Source organism: Mytilus trossulus, chromosome 10, assembly GCF_036588685.1.
Source record: "Mytilus trossulus isolate FHL-02 chromosome 10, PNRI_Mtr1.1.1.hap1, whole genome shotgun sequence".
In the NCBI taxonomy this organism is placed as follows: Eukaryota; Metazoa; Mollusca; class Bivalvia; order Mytilida; family Mytilidae; genus Mytilus; species Mytilus trossulus.
The window spans coordinates 73309123-73325399 of record NC_086382.1 but is presented as its reverse complement, the minus strand read 5'-3'; the positions used below and the strand labels follow the sequence as shown (position 1 = coordinate 73325399).

General features: G+C 29.4%; 1 protein-coding gene across 1 annotated transcript in view; it reads left to right on the top strand.

Moving 5' to 3' along the window:
* LOC134688148 (receptor-type tyrosine-protein phosphatase beta-like) overlaps positions 1 to 16277 on the top strand; it is a 50789-nt gene that overhangs the window by 25029 nt on the left and 9483 nt on the right. The window contains exons 6-19 of the mRNA XM_063548620.1: positions 1728 to 2018; positions 2501 to 2737; positions 3442 to 3641; positions 4106 to 4301; positions 4714 to 4995; positions 5531 to 5830; positions 6204 to 6491; positions 8216 to 8368; positions 8935 to 9066; positions 9479 to 9645; positions 10606 to 10674; positions 12962 to 13025; positions 13926 to 14028; positions 14934 to 15035. Of these exons, the coding sequence (XP_063404690.1) occupies positions 1728 to 2018; positions 2501 to 2737; positions 3442 to 3641; positions 4106 to 4301; positions 4714 to 4995; positions 5531 to 5830; positions 6204 to 6491; positions 8216 to 8368; positions 8935 to 9066; positions 9479 to 9645; positions 10606 to 10674; positions 12962 to 13025; positions 13926 to 14028; positions 14934 to 15035 (2584 nt within the window). The remainder of the gene's footprint in view (positions 1 to 1727; positions 2019 to 2500; positions 2738 to 3441; positions 3642 to 4105; positions 4302 to 4713; positions 4996 to 5530; positions 5831 to 6203; positions 6492 to 8215; positions 8369 to 8934; positions 9067 to 9478; positions 9646 to 10605; positions 10675 to 12961; positions 13026 to 13925; positions 14029 to 14933; positions 15036 to 16277) is intronic.

The window sequence follows — 16277 nt, the reverse complement described above, 5'->3', positions numbered from 1 at the left end:
GAATTGTGCAGACCAAAAATCATTCATTATGTGCCAAAAACCGTCAGTGGTGGTTACATAGACATTTACCAGAAGTCATGCTTTTCGACGGATTTTGGTCCGATCGAGCAAATTTTGCAGCAGATTTGACATTGTTTAGGCGACGAAAACCAGCACCAATATCATAAAGTCAGCATGAGTTCGCTTTGCGGGACAAGTGGAATAACATTCCTCAGGATCACATTAAACGTCAGGATGACCAATTCTACAGCGCTGTCGAGATTGCGCTGCACCACGGGTTTGGTTAGAACTGTGAGTTGATGATTCGCCATTGGTTGTTTCGTTTACCTATTGCGCCAGAAAGATTATAATGAAACATTTTTTTGTTTGATATCGACCTATTGTTAAAATTGTTAATTTTCAAGAAGAATTAATTTTTAAAGATTATCATTTCTAATATAAATTTTATTTTTGAAAAACCAATTGTTGTGTTGTCAATGGCACTCGATATATTAACACCATTAGTTCGATGCCATTTCTGGTAGACCTTTCGTCCCATGCAGATGATTTCTCCAGCTCAGTAATCAGAATGTAGGTGTTGACGTGAATATCAATTATATGTTTTGTTCCATAAATTTACTGTTGACATTGAAAAGGCCTTTAGATTTATCATTTGAAGTTTTTACATTGTCAATTCGGGACATTTTATAGCTGACTATACGGTTTGGCTTTGCTCATTGTTGAAGGCCGTATGGTAATCTATAGATGTTAATTTATGTGTCATTTGGTCTCCTGTGCAATCATACCACATCTTTTTTTTATTATTAATAATTCGAAATACTGTGGATTTTTATATCCCAGGCATAAATTACCTAAGCTGTATTTGGCACATTTTTTAGATATTTTTGTAATCAATGCTCTTCAACTTTGTACTTGTTTAGCTTTCTAATTATTTTGATATGAGCGTCACTGATTAGTCCTATGTAGCCATGAAACACGTGTCTGGTGTATTATAAGCCTGGTACCTTCAATAACTATTTTTGCATCATTTACCATGTATCATCATTGTGTTCTTGTTAATTAATACATTATGGCTTGTCAAAAAAAACTTTATATCTTCTAGGCAAAAATCACCCAATGGCCCAATTTGGATTTTCTGAATGTTTATCATGATAATTTCCTGTTCTGGTTTACGCGGTTCAGCAACTTTTTCCAAGAGTTCAGATTCTTGCGCTTATTAGGAACTCTGTTCTTTAATATATATGTTTAGTATTGCATACATATGTTTTTTTAATTTGCCATGTTAATGTTTATATACACATACTAATGATTATGCATGTTGTATTAGTAAAACAAATTACAATACACTGAATGAACTAAGTTACTAATTTTTTCGGTTCAATTTTGAATATTGGCTTATTGTTTGTTTGCCCACCTCTTCTAGCTATTTTTCTCTCTTTAGAGTATATCTTCACTGGCTCAAGAGCCTTCAGGTGTGAACAAGTGAGACAATAACATATAAAACATCAGACATTTAAATTTACTTAGAATTTGAAACTAGGCAGCGCTATAGTCATTATAGTGGGATCTGCCTAAAAATCTATTTTACTTTTTCACCAATTTGATTAAATTCAAATAACCATGAGGTTGTTAGTTTATTTATCGATTTTTGAGTTTGACTATTCCTCTGGTATTTTTTGGCCCTCTTTTTATATGTTTTACACAGTATTGTAACCGGAATATTTCAGAGCCAAGAGCACCTGGTCTAGGAACACATACTAGGAATACTACGACCACTTCCATAACCCTGTTGATTGAACATCCTGCAGATGGACATTTTGATAGTTTTAGAATTGATTATGGAATCAACGCTAAAAAGTTGTCAATGACAGTGAACAAGGCTGTTGGTGTTAATCAAACAAAGACAGAACTTACAGGACTGGTACCACAGAGTTGTTATAACATTGATGTTTATACCGTTTCCTTCTCAGATATAAGTAATTCTCGTCCTTTAACCAATGTGTGTACTCAGACACCATGTAAGTATTGAATTATATATATCAAATCAGAAAAGGGGAAGAGCCAATATCCAACGAATGTTATGAATAAAGCAGTTTTCCAAAAGTCTTAACAAAAACATAATAGCATGACAGCTTCTAATGTTCTCTTTGAGAATACTATTAAATAGTATCATAAAGTGTATTTCTGTACACACATGACCAATTTATAAATGTCTAATGAGGGGTAAAAATTCCAATTTTGATGGCTTTTTCTGGTTTTGTATTAAAATTGTCTCCAACAACAAGGTTTATTACTTTTGAATTAAAATAAAAATTACCTGTTTAATATGGATTATTAAATGTAATTTTTTTTAAATATTTTATTTCAAATTTTAACAACATAAAGATATTTTTTTTATTAGAAAGGAACTCTTAAAATGCAACATTTTTTAAATTAAAATCAGGAAAACTATGAGACTACAATTGATAGATCTACTAAACTTTTGGTTTTCTTGTTTCAGTGGATCCTAACTCCTACACGGTCATATATGATGAATCATCATTTAGAATCATCTGGGTAAAATTTAGTGATGAATATCATGTAAATGTATCCTGTAACTACGTGTCACGGGTGGTTTCTTTGAACAAGCCTTCATTAACTGTGAATGGAACTGTTCCTGGAGATTGTTATGTGTTGAATGTAAAGAATTGGAATTATTCAGTATCCCGTCAGTACTTTGTTCATGTGAACGAAACTTGTAAGTCATATTGATTTTTCCATTATGATTTTTGTTCTTCTTGATTTATTATTTCAATATTGCTTTATAGTCAATATTTCATCTCAGACCAACCGATACTAAACAATCGGATACTGATGCAACAGCTATTTACAGGTATCAGAAAGAGTGTCATTATTACACTGTTAATATAAAAAAGAAGATGTGGTATGATTAAGGTAACATTAAAATAATCACAATAATAATAGAAAAAAAAGATATCAGACAGTTCAACATATGGAAAACTTTTTTGATCAATCTATATATTTTGTGTTGCTCTCCACATTTAACAGTTTATTTGAATTTCTGACCAAATTGCAATTTGTTTTCTCAAGCAAAACTGTTTAAAAACTTTTATAAACTGCTTAAGAAAAAAGTCCAGTCATGAAAATGCAAGGTGTTAAGATATAAACCATGTGTTATAATAGAGTGTTTTAGCTATAGTAAGCATATGTATCGTTCTTAACCTGCACATTAGTTGGGAAACATCTGAACTGATAATACTGTTCATAGTGAATAAGATTAAATAGTTTTAATACATGGCATTACAGAAGACATTTAAACAGGAAAATGATAGGATAAAAACGTATTTTTAATGATAAATAATTGGTTTTTTTTTATTACACTTGTCATATTGCTCAATATGAGCATGTATTTATCAACCTTTCGTCATGGCTTACTTACAGTACCAGAGTACCCTGTAGTAATCAGTAATGTCACAACAAGAACCAATTTAGACCTGACATGGATAGAGCCCATCAGACGTAATGGTTGGATCCATGGATACACTGTAAATCTGTTTGATAGTAAAGATACTACCATAGAAAATTATACTGTTTCCTGTATACAGCCTGAACCAGAATGCAGCATAAATGACTCTAACTGGGTATTACTTTTTGATAGTTTAAAAATAAAAAAGATTCTCCAGTTTTGGACAAAAACTCACAAATGCTTTGAGCAGTTTCGTGAAACTTTTCATGAATGTTTTATATATATTGGCATAAGCTACCTATGGGATTTTATTCATAAAAAGAGGTGGTTTTCAAGTTTACAAACAATAGCTTTAAAAGTGGTTGGAGCAGTTTTCATGAAACTTTTGTAACTGGTTTATATCTATTTATTAAAAAATCTTCCTTATTTTTTTATTTATTTTGGGTTATGACATTGAGAAGTTATTGAAATCTATTCTTTGAAAATGAGACAAGGAAAATGGGACAAGCGTAGCATGGGTTCCTGGTGCAGCAGTTTATTAAAAAAAAGCTATTTCTTTTCTTTTTATTCCTTAAAAAGTGTTCAATGCAAATATTTTCTTAAATACCACCAAATTAATCAATTTACTTTTTTTTTCAGACGCATCAGAAGAATAAGTGCTCAGATTTTAGTCTGGTCAATAATAGGAATGCCAACATTTCCTACAACAACTCACAGTTCTATTTATTTATCGGAGGATTAAAACCAGGGATGATATATCACTACAGTATAATAGCTGTTAATAAAGCTGGTTCCAACACTACAGACAGAATAACAGTCATTACACAGGAAGATAGTAAGATAATTTTAAATTAAAAAAAAAATAAAGAATACGTTTTTCATAGTTTGCATGCACTGCCAAATAACAATGTTTGTCATTTCAATGAAAGGTAACACAAAAATATAATCTACAAATATTTTGCAAATTCTGATCAGCTGAAACAACCATCACAATACTGACAATAACCACAATGACTGTCACATAGAAACAGATAGAACTAATATCAGAGACAAATAATTGTATTTTATGTCTCTCCTTATATGAATAAATATTCTTCGATGAGACAGTAAACAATAACACTGTAAAAACAATATAAAAAAAAACAAATGGCAGATAATTGCTGAAACTAAGTATGTTGTGTCCTATAAGACTAATTAATATCTTGTTCATTATTTTCATCTTTATCAAAAATTTTTGCTTCTTTTAGAACCAGAGTCTCCAGCGTCATTGGATGTTACAGTACTGAATGTGACCACCATGAGTATAACATGGTCACCACCTAATGTAACCAATGGTGTTATAACAGGATACAATGTTAGTTATTGTAGCAATGGTATTAGTGGATGTAAATATACTGTTTTAGAAGGCATGACTTCTGTAATATTAAGGAGTTTAGAATGTTGGAGAGAGTACCTGGTATGTGTGTCAGCTCTAACATCAGCTGGAGCTGGATCCCAAAAGTGTGGAGTAAAGAACACAAGTGTTTACGGTAAACAAAAACAAAAATTGTTATGTAAATTATCCACTAACAGTGTCATCAAATACAGTTTATAATATAGTAGATTGTCTCAGCCACCTCTGTTCTGACAAATTGGAGATAATTTTATTCGTTTTTGTTAATATTTTTGTTGTATGATCACTGGAAATAAGACATATAAAGATAAAAAATATTAATTTTGAGGGGTAATAAACAATAATTCAAGGAGTAAGGTATATTAATCCAACATCACAGAAGCCATAAGACATGTAAAGGTTAACACATGGTATTCACCAATCAACAAGTGTCCATACATACAATACGTCAAGCTCTAAAACTATCATTTCTGACAAATAGTTATTAAAGTTATTATCTGCCATTAACACCAAATATGAAAAGAAAAAACAACATCTAAGAGGTTTCTAACTATTATTGAACCAGTCTTTTCTTCATTTTTTCCTGATTTTTTGTTTTATTGAGAATATGTTAATATCATTATACTTATATCAGTTTGTAATGGAATACTTTATTGTCCTTGTCATTTCAGAACCTCAGTCAAAGATAAGTAAATCAACTGCTGGCAACACAACCATTAAACTTGAGTTTGAGGTGCCATGTGATAGTGTGGATGCACCAATCAGCTACCAAATAACCTACACATCTTTGAATCATACTTGTACAGGGGGCCAGACAAATGTTACCAGTTGGTGGGAATGTTTTCCATTGCATCCATGTGAGATAACAGGACTGTATCCCTACTGGGATTATTTTATCAAAGTACAGGAAACAGTAGAAAACAATTTTGGTGTTTGGAGCAATGAGCTCAAAATCACTACACTTCATTCTGGTAAGTTTTGTTTTTCTGAACTGAATTACATTTTTTTCCAAATCAATGTCCTTCTATACTGGTAAAATCATCTCTTTAGCAATTGGTTATTGCCAGTCATATTCCTGACCGTATACACAGTGATGTTTCGAATTGAAGCAGTTGGTAGAATCAGGTTTTATACTTTATAGCCTAACATTGAAGTAGATTGAGATTTAAAACTCAAAATGGTCAATTGGACATTACAATAAAATCGTTTTATCCTGTTCCTTTACACAAACAAATCAAAGTGTTGGCCATTTGATGTTGTAGAATTTTTAATCAATAACTTTTGTTATACTACTAGTATATCTTCATTTAACAGTTCTAATTTTGAAAATTTCTGTTTTTTTAGTTCCTGAAGAAGTTCGAAATGTAAGAGCAGAGAATATAAAATCTGACAGTTTGACAGTGTGCTGGGAAAAGCCATGTTTTCTCAACAGTGATGCAGTATTTTACAATGTGACATTAGATGAAGATACTCCATATATTATGATATCTAGATCTGGAGCAATACCAGGAACAGAATGTACAAACATCACTAATTTGTTACCATATACAAATTACACAATATCTGTCACAGCAAGTAACCAGTACGGGAAAGCTGACCCTGAAATTATTGTGAAACAAACTGATATAGCAGGTAAATACATGTAGAAAAATTACAATTTTGTTTTAAGGGCATACGATACAGTTTTGATCCCGTATTTACAGTTTGATGAAAATTTCCATATAGGCTATTTTTTGCCTGATTAAATCAAATATTTAATAAAAAATATACCTTCATGTGCTACTTTTTGAGTTAAATGAGGTCGAAATTTTGTATATTTGCTTTAAATTCGGATTTATGGTCATATTTTTTCTTTCGAAAGATACACACAAAGATTGTTTTTTGGTTAAATAATTTGTAATTTCTATATTTTATAAATATCCTAAAAATTTATGGATTTTTCATTCAGAAATAACTCATATTTATCAAATGGTCATGAATCGAGAAAAAAACATAATTTTTTGCTGTATATTTATCAAAATTAAAAAAATTGCACTATTTACAGTTTTATAAAATTTGGTCCACACAATCTCCCTGCAAAATGAAACAAAATGTCGTTTAAAAAAAATGGGGGTCCATGAACTCATTTTCACATTAAATCAGTTTGAATGATAAAAATAAGTCGAAAAATGCATTTTTACCGATATGTCATAGTTTGACGTAGCGAAAATACCATTTTACGTTAGCAACGTCATTCAGATTACCTCCCCTGTAACTGTATAGTATGCCCTTAATACTGACTTTGTCAGCAAAAATATAAAAAAGTTATATAACTTTTTTATGGTAATTTGTCTTAACAGCAAACTGCTTTGGTTGAGAATATGAAATTAAAATTAAATAGTAATTAAAACCAGAGACATATAATATATGTCTCTGTTAAAACTAACTTTATGCATAAAAAAACGTGATATTTGTTCTCTTCTATAAATGAAATTGTGTGCATTTTACAGCGGATTCCATTGAGTTTGTAGCCAAAAGGTAATATCTTTGGTTAGCTTGCTTGTTAGCTGAACCGTGAAGTCATTGTTAGGTTAGGTAAACTACCCTACTTTAAGAATAGACTAGTCCTACAGAAAAAAATCAATCTTTCTGTTGGACTATGCTACTTCGAAAGGAGGATAGTTTACCTAACCTAACAATGAATTCACGGTTCAGCAAACAAGCAAGCTAACCAAAGAATTACCTTTGGCTACAAACTCAATTGAATCTGCTGTAATGATAAATTGACACTATTGACATGAACATGTGAGGTTGCTGCTCTGTTACATGAAGTCATTGCCTAAAATTTTTCAGTATCAGGTCCTGTCCTGATATGGAAAGATTAAAGGAAAAAATTACAAATTGCCAATAATTTATAATTGCACATATATATACATATAGATATACAACTTTCTGACAGTTTTCAACTAGCTTTATTTGTGATGTTTTGTTTTTCCATTTATATTGGTTATATGCCCCTGCCACTTAATGCCATGGAAATATTCTTAATTTAAAGTTTTGTTTAAATACTACATTTGTAGTTCTCCTTTTATTTTTTTATTTTTAGAACTAAGAACTAATATAAAAAAGAAGATGTGGTATGATTGCCAATGAGACAACTATCCACAAAAGACCAAAATGACACAAACATTAACAACTATAGGTCACCGTACGGCCTTCAACAATGAGCAAAGCCCATACCACATAGTCAGCTATAAAAGGCCCCGATAAGACAATGTAAAAAAAATCAAACGAGAAAACTAAAGGCCTTATTTATGTAAAAAAAATAAGTTTTTTATAGATTTGAATATTTATTTATAATTTTATGAATATTTCAGTGCCAAATCAACCCAGATTTAGTGACATTGAAGAACATGCCACAATGATGAAAGTAGAATGGGAGCCACCATATCCCTACACTGGTCCTACAAGCTACACAGTCACAGTCAGGGATATAGAAAATAGTGAAACCAAAGACTGCAAAACATCAGGTAAATGTAGACATATTTATAAATTTCTCATTCTATTGAAATAGCAATAATTTCTTGATGAATTTTTGGTATTTCTTCATTGTAAAGATTCAGTATACAACAAAATGCTAGTTTTTGTCAATCACAAAAAAAACATTTGAATGCATCTGTTAGCTGATATTTTTTTAGTATAATTCAGTGTATGATGATACAAGATATTCTGTATATTTCAGTTTATAATCAGACCAGATGTTCTGTAGATTTTAGTGTATAACTAGACAAAACCTTCTGTATATTTAAGGAATGACTGTTATATTTTTTTCTGTCTATGAAGAAATAACATAAAAAATTTGGTACACACTGTTAAATAACCCGCTACGCGCGTACATTTTTCATGTTATTTCGAATAGACAGAAAAAATATTACAGTCATTTCTTATATTTCTAAATTCCAATTTAAACCATAGAAAACCATGAAAAAACGTTGACCATGTGACTGTCACATGACTAAATTATGTCTATGGGCTGATAACAAAATAATGTCAGCTTATCAGAAGACATGTTACATCCAAAATTAAATTATTTCAGTGTATAACAAGACAAGATGTTCTGTGTATGGTTTAGAAGAGTACTGGCGATATGAAGTAACTATAACAGCCCATACAGAAAGAGGATATACACAATATAAACATCCACATATTATTCAGACTAAACAGTCAGGTACAATCATACTTATTTTGCTGAATGTTAGTTGCATTGTATACAAGTAGATCTCTTGTCATGTTTTTACAAAATATTTTTCATTTAGAATTAAGTGCAATTCAGCATACTCATTATCAATTTAAGCTGTAGATTTTTTTGTGAAATGCAGGCTAAGAGAATACAATATTGGAAAGAAACTGTTGCATTTCAATCTTTTTTGAATATACAAATTAACATAATTAAAGAAAATAAGTATACAAATATCATAAAGGGAAGTAACTACCGGTATTTGATAGATGTATGAAATTTGAAAATGAGGCTTTACATAGTTAAACTAAAAAATCAGTTGTTGTAACAAAAATAAATTAGAGAGGATTGGATATGGGAGGTATTCTTGGTAATTAATTGGTATCCTACGAAATGATTACAGCGCCAGGTCCAGTTACTCACCTGAGAGTAAATCATGAAAAAGATCCTGAAAAACCTCGCCTGGTCTTCATAACCTTCAGCCCTCCAGTATACAGGCAGAGAAACGGTGTAATAAAGGCTTACTATGTCAAATGTCATGACACAAGAACATACAGAGATATACAAGTGGTAAGTTCAATATATCTATTATTTTAGGTGTGAACATACAGAGATATAAATCATTTACAGCTGTTATACTAATGGCTAGTTAGTTTTAAGGTTTGATTTGCGTGCTTGCTTTGTTTGTATTAATGTTTTCTCAAGCATTGTAATTAAGATAGACATCTGTAAGCAAATATAAAAACTTGTATTTTATATTTAAATTTGATTGGACATTATCAAACAATAAAATTTCCCTATAAAAGGGTTAACTCCACCTACTGATATTGTTTGCAGATGTCAATCTTAATTATTACAATGCTTGAGCAAATTTTAATACAAAATAAGCAAGCAAGCAAACCAAAACTTAAACTTGCTAGGATTAGAATAACAGCTGTAAGGAGAAGAAGATGTACTTAAAAAGTCAACATGAAAGAAATATTCAATTTTGGCATAAACGATTTAGCGTCTTCAATAACTAATTTTCTATTTTAGCAAAAAATCATCTCGAAAAATTTAATAGATGGAGAGAAACTTTCAACAATAAAAATGATTCACAAGAGAAGACATATACTCTGGATTTATTTGTTTTTGGTTAAGCACTTTAACATGTACCAACAAAATTCAAGAAAATTGGTATCATATTATTGAATTGAAAGCAGACATTAAAATCACATAAGAGTGATAAGACCTATGACCCTAATTTTTGTGTGATTTTTTGTAAATTATCAAAACCAATAATAGTTAGAATTTGATACAGATTTTTTTTTTTAAATTTGTATAGTTACAAACATGTGCCAATTGTTGTGGAGAAAGGAAAATTGTATATTCTGCTCCATGTTTAGTTCTGTTGATTGTCACATTGAGATGAAGAACAGCAAGACAAGTTTATTTTTGTAAACATTGATTGATGGATTGTTGGTTGCTTCTTTTATAAACCAGTTTCATTCAAAAACTTTAATTAAATTAATCATTAAATGTTTTTTTTAGGTCAAACTGACCAATAATCTGACTGAACTGAAGATGGTCGTACCAGACCAAGTTCTCCTTAATATTAGTGTAGGTATACATTAAGTTATTTATTATATTAGTGTAGGTATACATTAAGTTATTTATTATATTAGTGTAGGTATACATTAAGTTATTTATTATATTAGGGTAGGTATACATTAAGTTATTTATTATATTAGGGTAGGTATACATTAAGTTATTTATTATATTAGGGTAGGTATACATTAAGTTATTTATTATATTAGTGTAGGTATACATTAAGTTATTTATTATATTAGTGTAGGTATACATTAAGTTATTTATTATATTAGGATAGGTATACATTAAGTTATTTATTATATTAGGGTAGGTATACATTAAGTTATTTATTATATTAGTGCAGGTATACATATAGATTCTTACATTGATACCAGTGGATTATCGGATTTATCCAATCGAGATAGTTAAATTATCAATTTTAAAGTCCGAGCCGCCTCGGCGAGGACTTTAAAATTTATAATTTAACTATCGAGATTGGATAAATCCGATAATCCACGAGTAACTATGTAAGAATCTGTTTCTCTAATGATTAAAAGACATTTTCTTTTTTTGTTAACCGAAAATCCCCCTTCGAGTGCCTTTCACATTGCACGAAGTTGTCAATTTCATTAACACCTGTTATCATATTTTGATTCATCCAGACAGCTAAAAAGGTCATGACCCTTAAAATCATCCAATGATCTTTTGAGATCACCATCAACCACACGTTGATTAATTTTTTTTATACAATGGGTTCGGAAAGGGATAATTTTCCATAGAATTAGAGAAATTAAGTTATTTATTATATTAGGGTAGGTATACATTAAGTTATTTATTATATTAGGGTAGGTATACATTAAGTTATTTATTATATTAGTGTAGGTATACATTAAGTTATTTATTATATTAGTGTAGGTATACATTAAGTTATTTATTATATTAGGGTAGGTATACATTAAGTTATTTATTATATTAGTGTAGGTATACATTAAGTTATTTATTATATTAGGGTATAGTGTAGGTATACATTAAGTTATTTATTATATTAGGGTAGGTATACATTAAGTTATTTATTATATTAGTGTAGGTATACATTAAGTTATTTATTATATTAGTGTAGGTATACATTAAGTTATTTATTATATTAGGGTAGGTATACATTAAGTTATTTATTATATTAGGGTAGGTATACATTAAGTTATTTATTATGTTAGTGTAGGTATACATTAAGTTATTTATTATATTAGGGTAGGTATACATTAAGTTATTTATTATATTAGGGTAGGTATACATTAAGTTATTTATTATATTAGTGTAGGTATACATTAAGTTATTTATTATATTAGGGTAGGTATACATTAAGTTATTTATTATATTAGGGTAGGTATACATTAAGTTATTTATTATATTAGGGTAGGTATACATTAAGTTATTTATTATATTAGGGTAGGTATACATTAAGTTATTTATTATGTTAGTGTAGGTATACATTAAGTTATTTATTATATTAGGGTAGGTATACATTAAGTTATTTATTATATTAGTGTAGGTATACATTAAGTTATTTATTATATTAGGGTAGGTATACATTAAGTTATTTATTATATTAGGGTAGGTATACATTAAGTTATTTATTATGTTAGTGTAGGTATACATTAAGTTATTTATTATATTAGGGTAGGTATACATCAAGTTATTTATTATATTAGGGTAGGTATACATTAAGTTATTTATTATATTAGGGTAGGTATACATTAAGTTATTTATTATATTAGGGTAGGTATACATTAAGTTATTTATTATATTAGGGTAGGTATACATTAAGTTATTTATTATATTAGGGTAGGTATACATTAAGTTATTTATTATGTTAGTGTAGGTATACATTAAGTTATTTATTATATTAGGGTAGGTATACATCAAGTTATTTATTATGTAGGCCAAGTCAATAGTTGATAAATTGGTAAAGTAAGGGTTTTTCAAATTTTTGTGGTTGATTCTGCTGAAAGTGAAGGACTGTGTTTTACTTGATAATTAATCAACAGTTTTGTGAAAAAGAATTATTTGAGATAGTGTAAAGCAAAAACAAACAAAAAAAATGGCTTTTATTGGAAATTTGTTGAACACACTCTACGGATGATTTTACTGTAGTAACATTCATTTGTTGATTGAAATACTATATGTTTCAATTACATTTTTTGATATTTTTGTATGGACAGCATGTAAAAGGTAAATTTTTTCATAGTTATTCAATCCTAAATTGTACATGTTGTACTTGGTAAATTAGATAAATGGAGACTTTTCTATTTATTTGAAGGTTTTTGCAGAAACCGTTGCGAATGGAACAGAAGTTTACCAAACAGTTATTGTACCAGCAGGAGGTATGTATTGTTATTTTACAAATGTGTTTTATCAGCTGCAACTTTTATTTGTAACAAATTTTGACATTAATAAAAATTTGAACCTACTATAAAAATGTTTACTTCACAGAAGGAGTTGAGAACAAACCAAATAAGGCATCTTTTTTCTTGCCGTAAGACAATTGGTGTTTGTTAGCAGAAGTTTGATAGTCTAATTGTTTAATTTTTTTTTTATTGTTAAATTTTTATACTAAATAATTTTTTGGGTGGGCAAGTCTTATTGAAGACTTAATATGTTGACCTTTAAATGTCATTTTTACAGGTGGCTTTCTTATTGATGTCTACCCTCAACTCCTTATTAGCTCATCAAACTCAAAGAGTCTAGTGAGCTATTATCATCATTTGGTGTTTGTCATTGTCTGTTTATTTTTACCAAAATCTTCTTCTCTGAAACTATAAATGGACTTTCTATATGGTTTGAAAAATGTTACTTATTATAATGCATTCCAACCAGGTTAAAAATAGAGCAAGATCTACAAATTTGTCAACATGACATCGTTTTTAGTCAACTTCTCTAATTGGGGAATTCTTCTAATGTTACAATTTTTTAATATTATGCAAAAACAATAATAGATACAGAGAAATTAAAAATAAAAAAACTATCAGCAATATACAAAATCAACAAAAATGAGATATTAGTCATGAATTATATTCTAGTCATAAATGTCAGAGATTGACAACTGTTAAAAATAAACATAGATCCAGGTGCAAGACACAACCTGTAATATCCATATAAATCCAAAAAACAATAAGCTTACAGGTTTAAAAAGATGTGTAGATAAAAGCAGATATCTAAGTTAATATGTTGATAAGAATACTTATGTTATACTTTTCACTTTAAAGTATGTGTCTGTTTTCTAGCTAAAGATTTGCCTATTGGAGGAGCCCTTGCTGGTGCATTTTTCGCCATCTTTTTGTTTATAATAATAGCCATTGTTGTTATACTGTACAGAAAACAAATGGTGTAAGTATGATATTCTGATTGGTTGACCTGGTATTTTATAAATTATATTATATATAAGATTGTACAATTTTAAAGTTTTTGTGTAATTGGTTTACTAGAATTATTTCTTTGAAATGTAGCAAAAGGTTAAAAATTGTTTCTAATGGGAGATAATTTAGCTGAATGTTTTGATTACATTTTTTTGTTAAGAAAGTATTAAGCTTCTCAATTTGAATGATCATAATTAGTGTGTGTCAAACGGCTATGTATCCAATGAAATTTTGCCAAAAAGTGTGTGGTTCCAGATATTTGGATTTTTTTTATGCCTTGTTAAAGCATCAAAGAATATATTTTATCATATTTTTATATAGATAAAAAGAGCCAAATTAGTTTCTTATCAAAGTGTATGCCTATGGTACTGACCTTACATTAATTGTGAGTGAATTGTTAAGGGTACTTTACTACCTACCATGAAAGCAGGTTATATATAACTTTAATGTCATCTATACCTAAAATCTCAAATTAGCTTCTGAAAGATCAAGCATAGAATTAATAGCAATTTTGATACAAAACTATTTTTAATATAAACCTTCACTTTTTGGCCTATTCAATTTGATTTAAAAAAATTGTAACCTCATTAATTAGGCATTTCTTTATCAAGCTAATATTATCCTTGTTCACAAGTTTTCCCACTACAATACATTGTCATTTTGGTCTTTTGTTGATAGTTGTCTCATTGGCAATCATACCACATCTTCTTTTTTATATTGTTATGTATTTCTACTTTTTTGTCATCATTGTACAGGGGGATATCTTTGCCATCTTTAGGAACATTTAATATTTTTTCAAGAAGTTTAATTTTACCTTTAAATTTTCTTCATGAAGAATCATGTAGAACATCTCTAATGTTTTATGTTTCCCTTCAGATGCTTCAAACCTCCACCAAAAGTGACAGAAAAAGTAAATTTGACAGGTGTAAAACAGAATAAAAAAGTCTCTGGTGATCATGAGGACACAAGAAAAAGCAGGTAAAATATATATACATAGTCATAAGCATTAAACACAATAGAAACATGTATGATAAATATCAGAGAATGTCCTAAGCTGAAGGTAAAGGTCACCCTGTAAATATAAAAAAGAAGATGTGGTATGATTGCAAATGAGACAACTATTTACTAAAAGATCAAAATGACACAAACATTAACAACTATAGGTCACCGTACGGCCTTCAACAATGAGCAAAACCCATACCCCAAAGTCAGCTATAAAAGGCCACCGATAAGACAACGGAAAACAATTCAAACGAGAAAACTAACGGCCTTATTTATGTAAAAAAATGATCGAAAGTTCAGCATAGACACAAATACGCATTCATGAAAACAAGCATATTTATGATGACCAATGATAAATGCCAAACATTCTTAATTTGTTTTATGAGTTTCATGTGCATGGAGAAGTTTTGTGTCATGAGTTGTAACCCCATATCTTTTCTTTTCAATTTGAATTTACACACAATTCCTCAGGGCAAATAAAAAAATAAATATTAAATCAATTGATTTGTTGTACCAAGTTTACTTTTTTGTATCATAATTGAAATAATAGTTAGGTATTTTAACTTGTAATGTTTATGAAACCATTCACAGTTTATTTTTTAAAGATAGAGGATATATTTAACTATTAAATATGTGGAATTTTTATTCTGACTGAATTATAATGATGATGGAATTATTCATATGGTCATATGATATTTATTTTTTAGACCAGTCAAAACACGTTGAACTTCTAGTGTAACAGCCAGTAATTTCCGTCAGTTATTTTGTTCCGATGGAAATTTCCAACTAGTTGTTTTATTCCGAGTGCATTTGAAAAATTCTGGAAAAAAGTAGCTAGGTGAAAAGTCCCAGAACATTGTAGCTTGTTTAATAGTTCTGGCTGAACAGAACAACTAGTTAGCAAAATTTGAGTTGTATTTCATGGCTCACATAAAACAGTGTGTTGCATTATCATGCAAGTTTAGTATTCATAATACCCTCAAGAGAGGGAAGAATATCCCCTTCTCATGTTGGTACTTTTAAAAATATCAATTTCAGATTAATGAATACCTATAAATTAGAACTTTTTCCATTATTTAACTTGCATCAATTTTCCAAATTGAACTTTGTGACTGTTGAGAAGTTCTGTTGGAACTTTTGGGCTAGTTTGTTAGTTCTGGATTTGACTAATTTGGCATGAAGGAACTTTCTAACTAGTTGATATGTTCCATTGGAACT